At 46.5% G+C, this 15,524-nt stretch overlaps 1 protein-coding gene across 2 annotated transcripts in view; it reads right to left on the bottom strand.

Annotated features, from left to right (window-relative positions):
- Nucleotides 1–15,524, bottom strand: part of ATL1 (atlastin GTPase 1) — a 48,399-nt gene that overhangs the window by 4,506 nt on the left and 28,369 nt on the right. Inside the window, exons 7-13 of one of the 2 annotated variants that reach the window (XM_034768885.1) lie at nucleotides 14,635–14,727; nucleotides 12,821–12,959; nucleotides 9,728–9,855; nucleotides 8,815–8,871; nucleotides 7,831–7,902; nucleotides 4,153–4,584; nucleotides 310–324 (exon numbers count right to left, since the gene is read on the bottom strand). In XM_034768885.1, coding sequence (XP_034624776.1) covers nucleotides 310–324; nucleotides 4,153–4,584; nucleotides 7,831–7,902; nucleotides 8,815–8,871; nucleotides 9,728–9,855; nucleotides 12,821–12,959; nucleotides 14,635–14,727 — 936 coding nt within the window. The remainder of the gene's footprint in view (nucleotides 1–309; nucleotides 325–4,152; nucleotides 4,585–7,830; nucleotides 7,903–8,814; nucleotides 8,872–9,727; nucleotides 9,856–12,820; nucleotides 12,960–14,634; nucleotides 14,728–15,524) is intronic. The other variant, XM_034768886.1, reaches the window with a different exon arrangement.

Below are 15,524 nucleotides of genomic sequence, written 5' to 3'. Positions count from 1 at the left end.
TCTCTAGCAGGGCCCAACCCTGGATGAGAATTTCAAAGGTGCCTAAGGGAGTTAGACACCCAACTCTGCTTGGGAATTGGATGCAAATCCGTTGGTCCTTTTGCAAATCCCAACTGCGCTGAGGAACTCTTTAACAGTTCTAGGTGCTATACAAACCTCCTTAAAGACAAAATAAAGGCTCCCGGCAGAATGCATGGTTGTGAATGTGAAGGCGCCAGCCTCGCTCTGTGCGTTACCGATGTTCGTTTTGCAGTTAGAGCAAGCGGCATGCGGGTAAAGGCATGTCTCTATAACGATAAAGTCACTTACCTCATTCGTGCTTCCCTGTGGGAAAGGCAGTTGGAAAAGGGGGAAAAATAGCATCTCTGTATGTAATGCACTTCCTGGGTCATGTTACAGCATTCAGCTTTAGTTACACAGCCTTACGTTGGCTTAAACAGTTTTCTTAAGGGTAAGCCCCGCTCCCCTTGCCCTTATCCATTAACCCCAGCCTGCCACACCGTCCTCAGTTTGGATCATGTTCCCTTAGCTGCATGCTCTAAGGGCACAATACCTATTCCACATGCGGTTAGGCTCCGTCCATACAACAAATACAACCCTGTCAGGCAAGTTCGGTACGCTGTGGTTGTTCTCTAAGTTGATTAAAGACATGGTTCCAATTTGGACCATAATCATGGATGGACTTGGACAAGTTTCGGATCCGCTCTGACTCCAAGCTCAGGCACAATGTGCAGGGGGCTTGCTGGCCACACCTTCCTTTGGGACCTGATTCTGATCCTGTATGCAGTTTACAGGGGTTTCACGCTGCTGATACAAGGTAGTAACTCCTGAGTTACACCGGCATAAGAGAAGAGTGTAGGGAAGAAGGTGATTTTTGGCGAATTTGTAGAGGGGGGAAAGGTGGCTCCACCCCTTAATCCCCCATAATGGTCACCACTGCAGGGTTTTAACCAAGTGCTCACTTTCCCTGGCAGAGCGGCTCAGTGTCGGAACAGCACCTCACCTGGACAGGGGAGATTCAAAGAGACAAACAGCTCTGACGGGGCCATTCTACCATCAACGAATGGCTAGCACTTTTCACTGACAAAACAGCTCTGTATGTGAGCAATCAGTTGGCATTAACACACGCCCCATCAGGCTTTTAAAACAGGGCCGATCGTGTCCAATTTGGCCTAAAATTGAATGACCAGAGCCTCAGCTGGTGGCAATCGGAGTAGCTTCGTTAGCCAGTCATTAACGGAGCTACGCTGCATTACACCCGGTGCGGATCAGCCTCTTCATGCTTTGCAAAAACAAATGTTTCCAAAGCCTTGAACCAGGATCAATGTTTCCACCGTGGTGGTTTGTTTTTTTTTAAATCCAATGAAAACTGTTAGTTCCAGAACCGATACACTTTCTTCTCCGAGTTCTGCAACCCAAACTTGGCAGCGCTGTATGAGACTGGAAGGTTTGGGGGGTAGGGAAAGTCTGTGTTGGAACAATGCAGATAACCCCAGAAGGGACAGAAACAAGAGCACAGCCGGCAAAGGATCCCACGCAAACCAAAGCCTGCTGTCTAACCCCCTGCCTGTCCATGCTGCCTCTTGCCCCTCTGCCCACAAAAGGAACATGATACAATAATGCCCTCTTGCTGTCCCCCAATGGCCTGGCCCCTCTGGGTGCACAGACCTGGTGGCCTGGTTAACCGTCCCCCACCATTCATCATTTCCTTTTTGCTCAATTCAAGGTGGTTACAATTAATAGTGCTGCCCTGCTCATCCTAGTTACGGCTCTAGTAGCACGTCCCTTGGAAACCCCTGTTAGCGGCTTGAGGCAAGGGAGCTGCACCAGGCTGATTCTTGGCAGATTGGCAGTTGGGTAAGTTTGCTGTAAAAACTAAAAAAAAAAAGGGCAGACTTGTGGGGGGTTTTTTAGTTCCAGAGCCAGCAGCAGCCCCCCTGCAAGAACCTTCCATGAATCATAGAATATCAGGGTTGGAAGGGACCTCAGGAGGTCATCTAGTCCAACCCCCTACTCAAAGCAGGACCAATTCCCAGACAGATTTTTACCCAGTTCCCTAAATGGTCCCCTCAAGGATTGAACTCACAACCCTGCGTTTAGTAGGCTAATGCTCAAATCACTGAGCTACCCCTCCCCCATGAGTCGTGGATGGGCAGCTTTGCCTTTGAAGTACAGAAGCCAGCACACAGGGCTGGGCCCAGAGAAAGACACCCAAGCTACCCAACACGCTTGCTGTGGGCTTGTTTAATACAGGGTGGAAGACAAGGTGGAGGGACAGATTATTTTTTTAAAGCTTTGAACAGGCTAATGTGTTGTGCCTCACCTCTGCGTTAACATATCCCGGGTCAGGGCTGCAGGAACTGCAAACCTGAGCCGCCACAGTCATGGAGACGCAGCAGTTACAAGGACGCTGTTGTCTCATTAAAAAAATACTTGGGGGTTTCTTTACCTAGCGCTGTGACTAGTGACCCCTGCAGTGACCACTGCTGCAAATTACAGCAAAAGAAGCGTTTTCTGTTTGTTCAGGCAGGCTGTGCATTTGTGTGTCGTCAGGGTCTCTGTTCCCATGATGTACAGTCAGTTCTTGCGCCTGCTGTGTGGGTGGGTCTTTCACAGAGCAACAGGGAAGAGAGCGGGTTTTTTTAAAAATAGGAAAACAGTTGTAAAATCACACACGGGCAGGTGTCGCTCTTTTTAACTCCTCCCCCCCCCCCGCCCCGCCCCGCCCCCGCCCCCGAACTGACTAGATTTCAAGTGGATGGTGTCCCTTGAAACACGTCAGTATAGCCTGTTGCTGTTAAAGTCAATGGTGAAACTCCCGCTGACGTCAGTGGGTGTCTGGCCAAACGCGGTGTTTAATGCACCATTTATTTGACCCACCATGCAAGTAAAAGCCACTTCTGAGGACCCTGATCTCATGAGTGCATGATGTAGGTGGAAACTTGCACCCGCCTGGTACCCTCTATCCATTGACTTCTGCTTCCATTTGTGACTTTGCATCCATTTGCAATGGTGAATTGATGTCATGGTATGTTCAAGATCTCTACCCGAGGGCCTGCGTTGAGTATTTTATCAAAGCATTACTTTTGAAGCTTAAAAGTGTCATTTTCCACCCAAAACTGCATCTTTCAAGCTATTACACAACTTTAGGTCACTGGAAAGAATGGAAATTAAGTAAATTAAGTCATATTAATAACCCTGAATCTGTTGATTTCCATATAAAGATCACCTATGAATCTGAAGCCTGATGAGAAACGCCTTCTGTTTTTTGTTCGACTCCAAGCACAATGGAATAAGACGTACACTGCAGTTGGTGGGTTAGGAATGTGAAATAAACAAGTGAGCTAATTCCAGCCCGGGTAACTGGAAGAGCAAAAGGCCGCCATGTTTTTGAAACGTTAGCATTGTTGGCTTAGGCCCTGATTGAGCCAATATTTATACAGATGCTTAACTCACATCAATAGCTCCGTTGAAGCCAACGGGATAACGGATTGTTGAAAACCTGTGTGATCACCATCTAACACGCTGACTTGTACCCCCCCGTCTCTCTGTAGCCAGGACCTTTAAGTCCGCATTTCAAAATGAGGTCCCCAACCTCAATTTACAGCCCAGGATTTACATTGTGCAGGACACACAAAATCTGAATGGGAGGCATTAGTTTTGCACGTAATGGCTAGTGGTGTCATACATTAAACAAGCTCCAGTGTCCCTGTTTCCTCCATCTTACTTCACTCACATGACCTGTAATCAAAGCTGGGGGCGGTTCTGTTCAGGGCCCCCATACTGGACACCAGAATACTCACCCTTACAATCATCTCAATAAACTAGACTGAAAATAAGTCCCCTATCCTTGCCTTTCCCAGCACCTAGTGCAGGTGCATTCAGCGTGTGGCAGGTCTAAAGAAACTGTCTGGCATGGGTTAAAATGGGGTGTTTAAGTTGCTCTGAAAGGCTACAGGATAGGCCATTGTCTAGAGGATGAGTGTATAGCTGACTTAAGCCCCGATCCTGCAACTGGATGTGTGCAGGTCGTCCGATTGCAGGCCTGGGGCCTTACTGATGTATTTAAAAGTTATTTCAAAAGGCGCTGAGAATCCCAAAGCAAATCAAGGCCAAAGAATGTCTATTTTTATCACAAGCTCATGCTCTTACCTGGTCCCACAAAGCTGCAGCCACTTGGTCTATTACTGCTCCCAGTTCTCTGTATTCCCCAGAGTATCTGATATATGCCCAGGTGCACAGAGTGATAAGGGTCAACCCCATGATCATGTTGCATAGACTGGCTATGATGTCCAAGCCAATGAAGCCGGTCACTCCGGCTATCACGTACGTGATGAAGATGACCACAAAGAGGGTTGCAGGGGTACGTGCCGCGTGGAATATGTTCTTGCTGTCATTGTGCTTAATGTACTGTATGTAGAGCTCATCTATTTCGTTCTCCAGTTGCTGTAGGTAGCGGCGACTGAATTCCTCCCCACCCATCTTCTTAACGCCTCGAAACAGCTTCACTGCTTCCTCCTTGAGCTCCAGGTGTTTGTTCTGAAGATCACTGGGTGCGAGAAACGGCCGGTCTCCCCCACAAACCTATTCAGAGACAACAGTTCAGTTACAGATCACAGTGACTGTAGCCCCATAGGCTGGTGCTACCACTGTACAGATGATACATGATAACATAAGACCGGCCATACTGGCTCAGACCAAAGGTCCATCCATCCCAGTATCCTGTCTTCCGACAGTGGCCAATGCCAGGTGCCCCAGAAGGAATGAACAGAACAGGGAATCATCAAGTGATCCATCCCGTCGTCCATTCCCAGCTTCTGGCAAACAGAGGCTAGGGACACCATCCCTGCCCATCCTGGCTAATAGCCACTGATGGACCTATCCTCCATGAACGTATCTAGTTCTTTTTTGAACCCTATTATAGTCTTGCCCTTCACAACATCCTCTGGCAAGAAGTTCCACAGGTTGATTGTGCGTTGTGTGAAGAAATATTTCCTTTTGTTTGTTTTAAACCTGCTGTCTATTAATTTCATTGGGTGACCCTAGTTCTTGTGTTATGAGAGGGAGTAAATAACACTTCCTTATTTACTTTCTCCTCACCAGTCATGATTTTATAGACCTCTATCATATCTCCCCTTAGTTGTCTCTTTTCCAAGCTGATAAGTCCCAATTTTATTAATCTCTCCTCATATGGCAGCCGTTCCATGTCCTTTTCTGAACATTTTCCAATTCCAATATATCTTTTTTGAGATGGGGCAACTACATTTGTATGCAGTATTCAAGATGTGGGCGTACCATGGATTTATAGAGAGGCAATATGATATTTTCTGTCTTATTATCTATCCCTTTCTTAATGATTCCTAACATTCTGTTCACTTTTTTAACTGCCGCTGCACATTGAGTGGATATTTTCAGAGAACTATCCACGATGACTCCAAGATCTCTTTCTTGAGTGGTCACAGCTAATTTAGACCCCATCATTTTATGTATAGTTGGGATTATGTTTTCCAAAGTGCATTACTTTGCATTTAGCAACACTGAATTTCACCTGCCATTTTGTTGCCCAGTCACCCAGTTTTGTGAGATCCCTTTGTAGCTCTTCGCAGTCTGCCTGGGACTTCACTTGAGTAGTTTTGTATCATCTGCAAATTTTGCCACCTCACTGTTTACCCCTTTTTCCAGATCATTGATGAATATGTTGAATAGGACTGGTCCCAGTACAGACCCCTGGGGGACACCACTATTTACCTCTCTCCATGCTGAAAACTGACCATTTATTCCGACCCTATGTTGATATATAAACAGATCTAGGGTGGGCTTCAATGGAAATATTCTTTGGCAGTGATCACTACACCCTTTAGAAGAGTTTGCAGGATTCGGCACCAAAATCAAGTCTGGAACTCCGGAGGCTGTTTCCCCAGCCAGAATTGCTGTGGGATGTCATTCACACCTACAGCAATTCAGGGAATCTAGTTTCTTGCCTTACTCTTGGTGTTAGCAGTGTGAGCGGCTGTTGCATGGGACTCTGAACCCAGTGAACCGGCATCTTGGCATTAAAAGCTTGGCAGGTAAAAGCTAACCTTTCAAGAAGCTTTTAAAAGATGCAAATGAAGTCAGACTGCTGACTGAGCAGACAGAGATGCTGGATAGCCGCGAATAGAAGATTTGGCAAGCATTGGGTCAGCAACTGTTAACTAAGTGGCAAGGTCCTGTGTGCTATGCAGCAAACTGGACCTAAACTGAGCTGCAAGGACCCTAGCTTCTGGGACACTCCAGTGAGCCCCTAGAAATTCGGCAGAAGCTTCTCTCGGATTCAGAACGTGGACGCCTTTAGTGATTTAAACAAGGAATTGAACAGCACCCCCAGTGCAGCAGCCCACATGGTGGGGGGGGTGTCTCATTAACATCCACATTTTCAATGTGCTGCAATTTTTTTGTAGTGAAAAATGTGTAACTGTATCCTAGAAGTTGGTGGGGGTGCTGGAGGCTTTGGCAGCTGCCTGGGAGCAGGTTGGGTTCTTGGCACCTGGGGAGGAGTGGGGGCTGGGTGAGGATTAAGAGATTAACAAGGACCGGATTAAGGCACAGGTTAAAGTCACATGATGATATTGGATTCTAAACTGTCATCGTTTAAGAAATATATGCTCCGAGCCCTCATAATTATACAGCAAATCTTGAAACGAGCCCTGAGTGTAGTCGATACAGTGAAGACTGGCGGAGTCTGAAGACAGCCTGAAACAATGGCTCTGAGAGGTATGAACTGCTCCACTCATCTCGGTGGGTTAACTCTGAAACCCACTGTTCTGAGGTGGCCCCCACCAACATCGTCCCAGCAGAGAGCTGGATGGGTGGGGGAGTGGGAAGGGTTCTTGCTGTTACCATCCCTTCTTCGTGGTTTTGGTGGGGTGGGGCTCCGACACACACAGCCCTCTGTTAAAAACAACAAGGAGTCTGGTGGCACCTTAAAGACTAACAGATTTATTTGGGCATAAGCTTTTGTGGGTAAAAACCTCACTTCTTCGGATGCCCGGCCTGCCATAATCGAGCACTAGGCTTAACAGGTTAGACAGATTTTTCCATTAACATATTACTTTGTCTCCTTCAGAAAGCCCATTTCGTTGAGATGAATGGTGAGGCAGCTTACCCCTTTCAGAACACTTGGTTCAGGAGCTCTGCAGACTCAAGAAAACACTCCAACAGTTGATGCTTGACTCAGATCCCCTTCCATTGCCAGCCATTCTAGTGCACCTATTTTTGCTCTTAAACCCCTTGCATTGGTAGACAGAGATTTATTTAGAGTTTTATTTTTGGCCACATACATATGTGTATTTAACACCTCACTGTGTTACATTCCTGTGATCTCAACCTGCCCCTCCTCCATTTCACAGAGCGTCTTATCTCTACCCCAGAGCAAGAGGAAACTCCTCATTATTCACTAGTTTAAGGGGGTTATTTTTAATTCACTTAAAGCTGCTCACAATTATTTTGGTGTTGTGTGGGGTAAGGAGCGGGGTAAGGAATCTCAAATCCATCCTTGCTTTTATTGGGACAGATGCTGTCTCACAACTTTCTGAAACAGCTCCTTTTCGCACCCAGGAGTAGAAGAAGCGAGCCCTGAATGTCTGATTGGGACCCTTCATTGAGCATTTTAGCTGGCTGAGATACTTAAAACTAAAATCCCTGCCAAGTTTATTGAGAAGTTTGGATCAATAAATCGTGGCCAGGCACAGAGGCTGCTTCGTAAACTGCCTTGTAAAGGGAGACCATGTGCAGCCTTATTACTTTGGAAGAAAAATCTGAGGTCCATGACAATATGAGCTGTTCCCTTACCTCTTCCATTCTCTTATTGTAGGTGTCCTTGGCAGTGGCAACTGCTGCTAAATTGTTAGCCTCAGCTGTGGCCTGCAAGCGGGGTGCAAAACACAAGTTTCAGATCAAGCCGATGGTGCGGCAGACGGGAGAGAAGCAGGCTGTGTTAGTAACATATCCCTATCCATCCACCTGCATGGGTGGGGGCATGCACACTCCCCACATGTACACCGTGGGATATGAAGTGCTCATGTACAAAAATGAAAAATAATAAACAGCTCGACCTGACCCTCCCGCTAGCAACAACTCGACCCCAGCCCTCCATTCATTCCTGCGCTTACTGCTACAGTCGCCCCTGCCTTTTCCTGCAAAAGCCTGAGTGAATCGATGCACCTTACACCAAACCCTTATGGACAACAAATTGCAGAGCCAACAGCCTTCTGCCAATACAGCCCTGCTTCTAGACACCAGCCTATTAAAATCTGCTAGCAAAAGCAACTCAGCTGATCTTAATTGCCACTGGTGCACTGGGACAAATGGCTGGCGTCTCAAGAAGGCAGATCCCAGCTCCTGGTGGGATTTATAGATGCACCTTGACTTGTAGTTAATAGTAAATAGGAAGCCAATTCCTGCAGGAATCCAAAGCCAGAGGCAGTAAAAACCCCTCATGCTGCAGCTATGGGAAATGTTAAGAAAACATTGGAAATGACCGGGCATATGTACACAGTTATTGCCTCTGCCTTGTGAAAAACGCCTCAGAGTGCCTAACTCACTCCTGAAAATGGGAATCAGGGTCCTAAGTCACTTTGGTGCTTTTGAAAATTTTACCCCAAGTAACTGCAAAAGATTTCCAACAAGGTCTTGCTTTGATTAGCGTATTTGAGCATCACAGAACAGACTCAAAGCCCTCCGTTAGCCTAACATCTCAAATGACTGCCTAACGGAAAATCAATGTGAATCACTGTCGACAAGCTCATGCCAGCCAACAGCATACAGCATAAATACCTGCAACATTGATTTGGGATGTGGCAATTCTTCTCCTTGATAAATCTTGATATATGCCTAGGAAACAATACAAACATAGCGTCACATTTAACAGCATGTTTATTCAAAACACACACACCCCTTACACATGCACCATTAAGGAGATTTTGAAAAGGGACGTAGATGTCCAGCTCCCTGCAGGGAATGGGCCCTTTTGTGCTGAGCAGCACTGATAGGGTGACCATATTTCCTAAAGTAAAAACGGGACGGCCCAGGGCTTGCCTGAGCCACTCCCCTGCCCGCAGGGCTCACCGGAGCCACCCCACCGCCCCCAGCAAGCTCCGTGCCGCCCAGGGCTGGAGCTGGGACTGGCCCCTGAGCCCCACGCTGCCTGGGGCTGACCCCCAGAGCCCTGCTGCACGGCACCTCGTGTCACTGCCCTCCCCCAAAAAACATTCCTCCACGCCCCCTAGGGGGCCCACCCGGCTTTTTTTGTAAACTGGGCATTTGTTTGCTTGCCAATTAATCAGTTGGGAAGAGCAAATGGGACAAATGCCCGTTTTTGTCAAAAAAGTCGGGACGGCCATTACAGAGCATAAAAAGGGGACTGTCCCGGCCAAAACGGGACATATGGTCACCCTAAGCATTGACTTAGACTTCGCCACAGACTTCCTGTGCTACCCTGGGCAAGTCACTTAGTCTCTGTGTGCCGCAGCGCCCCCATCTGTTCAATGGGGATAACAGCACCAGAGAGTGGTGAGGCTACTCAGACACCGTGGTTATGGGGGACAAACAAATACCTTCACTAGAAAGACGTGCACTTTCCCCAGTCTGTGTATCCCAAACCTTCCTCTACTGCTCACTTAAATCTGGAAAAAACGCAAACACTTCCCAGCTGAATAACCGTGACCTCGCGTGGTTAAGGAGCCAATACCTTAAAGTATTCCACAAGGCCTCGACAGGTGATGTTATTTCCATTGATCTCCTTAACATCTAGGCTCTCGGGGCTAAGGAGCCAAGGAATCAACACCTTCAAGTTCTTGATGAACTCGTCATCTATTTCTGTAAGCAAACCCCGCGTCAGATCCAGATCAGCTCAACTCAGACTTGTGCTGCAATACGCACCCGCGAAACATTAGCAGCTAACGCCAGCCACCCTGCGACTGAGATGCCGTCTGAGTGAATAATGGCTGTTCTCAGAAGCGATACTATCACATTAGTGCTACTTGTCTGAAGCATAATACACACTGTTATGATACATTTTAAAAGCAGTCTCCTAAATGGCACCCACAAAGTTGGCACCCACAGCCATCTGCATGCACAAAGCTGCTTTTGCATGATCAAGCAGGTAACCGATGCCTCCAGAACTGGTAACTGTGGCCTTGTTGCATGGCGTCAGGTCCTGCAGGTCTTGAACAAGTGGGTCCGGCTGAGTCATCACACACCAATCCTCTGCCTCGCAGCTCACAGACAGCAGCTGGGACCGCGGTCCATGAAGCCCAACTGGAGCATAAGCCCCGCCTCAATGCTCTGATTGGGAGAGTTCCGAGGCGCCTGATTGGGCCACAGCCCCTATTTAAGCCAGAGGAGGAAACAGGAAGTTGTTTGTAGTTCGACTGGGCTTCACACAGCTATGGACGGTTAGTCTGGTGCTTACCTGTTCCTGACTCATCCTGACTTGGGTAACTGCCCCCTGGTTGCTGCCCTCCAATCTGTCTCTCCATTCTGATCTGCTAGCATTCAACCCAGCCTGATTCCTGATAACTGGCTCCTGGCCCAACTCCTCAGCTTCCACCTGGTTCTAACCCCTAAGCCAGGCCACCCAGGCCGCAGTCCTGAAACATGGCAAGTTACATGCTCTGCCCAACCAGAGCCTGTGTGCAACAGCAACGTGAGTATGGAAATACTGTGCTCTTTTCTCTCTCCTTTGGCTCTCCTGTTTTGAAAAAAATCACATCAGGACCTGAAAACTTTTGGCCTATAGGTTTAAAAGAATAAGAATTGTTCTTCCCTGCTTTTTACTGCACTCCACTGATGAGATTTCTTACACTGAGGTCGCAGTCCTTTCTGGGTACTGCACTCTGAAATATGCAATATTTGAAAACTACTGGGACCATCAGACTCTTAGAACCTGCAGATTGAGAGCTCTTGTATGTGCATCAGAGGATCACATTAGGGTCCTGGCATCAACTACTGCTGCCGGTTGGTTCCAGTTTGTCCTCCTGGCTATGGCTGTAAATTTCTTTGCTGTATTGTGAAGCAGTGAGGTTTTCATGTAAGACATCTCTAGTAAGGCTTCTCTTGGCTTAAATGGTTCAGTGGCGAATAATTTGCCCTTTGGATAATCTTTTATTATGACTCCTGCAGGCACTTCACTGACGATTTTTTATCACTGACCTTTCTAAAGTATTGTCTTTGCCAGTCAAAATACAGAAACAGAGAATGCCTAGAACGTGTAGCTCCACCATAACACTGACTAGCTACACAGATGCTACTGCAGCCCAGAAACACTGCTATGGGGGGCTGTGCTAGACCAACAAATCCAAAAGGCTGGTGGCTTAGGAGGTGACATCTAATATGTGCACCCATCAGGCCTGGAACACAATACATTTCCTTGATTTCTTAGCTATGGGGACATATATTTGGAGGTGGTGGCGGTATTTTTACTGCACAGTGTCTAGATCACTCAGTGTAAAGCGATCTTCCTTCCTTCTCCTCCAGGGATAAGTTCTATCACAGCACTTTCCAAACTGGAGAGACTATCTAGATTCATTGCCTCCTGCTAGTACCAAGGGCATCTTCCCCAGAGGTGCTCGCGTCGTCGCTGGAAGTTAATGGGCTCTGTCGCCATCTTGACCGATTCAGACGAGATCACCCAGAACTGCAGGACCAAGTCATTTTAACTTACAACATCTACAACATATTTTCTATGAAACTGGACCGTGCAAGCGAAAGGGACTGTCTGGGCATTCAAAGGGTAACAACAGTGATATATTTTCATTTGATTAGTTCTGAGGAAGCAGTGGGCAGCTTTGAGGGAAAAGAGAAGTGGAATGATGAGGCTCCATATACCAGTTCTTTCGAAAACAGTCATCAAGTTCTAGCTGGCTCCTAAAGTTTTCCTTGGAACTAAGGAGTGAAATCTATAGAGGATAATTCCCATTCGAGACTGACTATCTTATATATCCCTTTTCTTTTAACCGATTCCAATTTCACACACACGTAGTGTCAGACGAGTAGGATGTATGGTCCCCTTAGCAGGCACTAGAGCATACAACGGCCAAAAAGCAAGTTCTTTTGTCTAATTGTTTAGTTTGATGCTAAAGGAACATTTTCTTTCCTTCTAAGAGATTTCAGGAAGCACGTCACTGTGGGTTAAATGACTGCCGCGCAGAGCGAATGCTTTGCCACCACAAATAAAGTTAACTTAAAAATCCACCTCCCACAAATCCTTTGGAACAGAAATACAGCCCCAGGCTCCGGAGCTACTAAGATTTCCCTCCAGGGAAGCCATTAATCAGCTGACTCAAGAAGACTAAGTATTGCTTTGGAAAGCTTTTTACACCAAAGTGTCTCGGTTTTAAGGACCATTTTTCAAACTGGGCTTCAATTTTCCAAAGCTCAGTCTTGCTCCACAGCTGTTTCCACACCTTTGTGCCTGTACTGAATTACCAGCAAAAATATCAATTAATTATAGGTGCAAAATGATGCCTCTAAAAATGCAAACCTCGGCTGCTGGTGTCACTTAGTTCTCAGCCATCTGCCTAGAACTTTATCTTTTTATTATGTGTTAGCAGGTCCTAACCCATCCCTTTGTAAGGCTAAAATCACTGAAATGTTGGTTGGATTCAGAAAGGGCTATCTATGATCAGCACTGCTTTCTACAGGTGTTTTACCAAAAATATTCAAAAGGGCTTCAGGAGAGAATAGGATACCTGACAATGTGTATAAATAAAGCAATCATTCAATTGCAAAGGTAAATGATCAGATTCAATATCAAACTATAGCTTTTAGCTTTCCATCAAACCTTTTAGTTTTCCATCAAAATTTGGGTTGGTGGCTACTTTCAAGCCAGGATGAGGTAACAGAAAGCAGGAGATGTTTGTGAAACAGGAATGGATGTGTTTTCTGACATTCTGCAATTCTTCATGTTGATTTCCTGAGACCTACGAGAGATCAGCTTGATGTTAGCATATTATGTGGACATCAGATGTATAACATTAAAGTGTGGAGTACATACTGCAAGAGGACTGATTGTTTAAGGAAAGTGTATTCAGGGGGAGGTTTATGCATGCTTTATGAAGCCAAAGACAGAGCTTTTCCAGCAACCAAGTAACATTTATGTCTCACTCTGACCACAGGCCCTGGAGCGTGTTATTACTCTAAAAAATGTGTATGCGTGAGTCTGACTAGAATACAAAACCATCTCAGGAGTTTATAGCCGGGGTTTTCTTGATCCCCCTTTAATTAGGCCTTTTCATTCATTTCCACTATCAAATCATCCATACATTTCCTGACTACTTCTAACAGTGCCCTCGCCCATACATTTTATTATACAACTAACTATTAATGCAAAATTCGTCCTGATCATATACTTATCCTTTATTTCCCATCTGAAATGTATGTTGCCCAGAAATAGGGTGACCAGATGTCCCAATTTTATAGGGACAATCAGGGCCGGCTCCAGGGTTTTTGCCGCCCCAAGCAGCAAAAACCAACCAACCAACCAAAAAGCCGTGATCGCGATCTGCGCCACTTTGGCTGCAGCTCTACCGCCACCGCTTCTTCGGCGGCAATTCGGCGGCAGGTCCTTCGCTCCGAGAGGGAGTGAGGGACCCGCCGCCGAAGAGCCGGACGTGCCACCCCTCTCCGTTGGCTGCCCCAAGCACCTGCTTGCTGAGCTGGTGCCTGGAGCTGGCCCTGGGGACAATCCCGATATTTAGGGCTTTTTCTTACATAAGCTCCTAATACCCCCCACCCCAGTCCCAATTTTTCACACTTGCTATCTGGTCACCCTACCCAGAAATCTCTATGGTGGAACAGGCTAACTCTGTATACTTCTCCATGTATTTTCATTATGGCTCCTAGGAGCGATGGAGGGATTTTGTTTTCATTCTGCTCTTCCCACCTGTGGCATCCCCATTGCTGGAGAGGTAGTAAGCTCACCCATCAATTTTCCACATGAACCACCCCCTCCTATCCCAGTACTTGTCTTTCAGCTTTAATTGTACCCATGCAGCCTTTGCTAAGTCATCTCCATGGCTGTCATCCAGCAAGGCGTGCATGAGGGAGCAGAGCCAGTTGTGTTTCAATGCAAGTGTGAGCAAAGGCTACGGTGGGTTATTCTTGGTCCTCCATAAGATGTGGTAGTAAAAGCAAGCCCAATCCTTTACTTTCAAGAGCACTGGCCAAAAAGGGTGTGGGCGGAAAACAGATGTATCTGAGGAGAGATGCTCTGGATTGCGAGTCTCAACGTGCACATGAGGTGTCTCCACGTACTATCTTCCTGCTTCCAAGCAGGAGTAACTTGGTAGCCACTCAGCTGAGCTCTCATTAGTCCAATTGCTCTGTACTCTGTCTCCTGCTCATCATGTCCTCCTTGAGCTTACATGCACAACTCTGTGCACCTGCACTGTGCAGAATCAGGGTCTCCAGCCCAGCCTACGTTCTATTCGTACAGTGGTGTGTGGAGAGCAGCAGCTTCCCTGGGTTAGGAGATGAAGGGCTTTCTAAGTCATTCTTGAATCCCTTTCCATCAAACGTATCTCATCTGGCCAGGTCAGCTCAGAACTAATTCATGACAAGTTCATGCCAAACAGCATCCAGAAATGTAGGACAAACCTTAAGACGTTTTTCCAAAAATTCGGAACCACCATCAGCTCCATAGGAAAATTCATACGGGAAACTCCAGTCACGAACGAGGAATATGAGAGACTAAAAAACACAAGTAGGAAACAAATAGAAGGCTCATTAGTACTGTGCTCTCCAGTATGGGCTTGATCCACTGAAGTCCAGGCACTCTTTGACTACACCGGACTTTGGATCAGGCCCTATGTTGTTTGGTTTTTGCCTCGTCTTCCACAAGAAAAACGACAACTGGCGCTGGGTAGATAATACAAACATAATTTTACAGATTATCTTCACAGATAAATAAAAACGTAGCCTTGTTCACACCCACTTTATGCTCACTTCCCACAAATATTCAAGCCTTCAAGTTTCACTGGCAAAAAAGACTGGCGAGAAATGAATTTCAAAGTTACACGCAAAATATTCATGGCCGAAGTGCTCACATGCTCATCCAGTCAAGGCACAGAAGAAAATACCATGTGACTTGTATCACCAATCACAACTGAGCAACATTGCCTGACTGTTGAATATTCATCATCCTGCCATAGACATATCAAATACCACATATAAAATACATGCACAATTTTAAAAGTTACTGCTTCATCAAACTGGAAAACAATAGATACATTTAAGGAACCTGTGAGATGAACAAAAGGAGGCTACATTTATTTTCTAATTATTCACTGTGAATTACTCACTCAGCTCCAGTGGCAACTTCTTCGGGTCCTGAATTTGTGATTATTTTGGGTGAAACACTGCCCTGTGCAATGGATGCTCTTGGGACTGAAGGGGAACCAGCGTGGTGCACAGACCATTGTGCCGGGACTCCGCACAGGGGAGACTCCCACTCTGTGTTTAGCTGTTCCACAGATGAAAACCCCCTG

The sequence above is a fragment of the Trachemys scripta genome, chromosome 4, assembly GCF_013100865.1.
Source record: "Trachemys scripta elegans isolate TJP31775 chromosome 4, CAS_Tse_1.0, whole genome shotgun sequence".
NCBI lineage: Eukaryota > Metazoa > Chordata > Testudines > Emydidae > Trachemys > Trachemys scripta.
The sequence above is the reverse complement of the archived record's forward strand: the minus strand, read 5'-3'. Positions and strand labels throughout refer to the sequence as shown.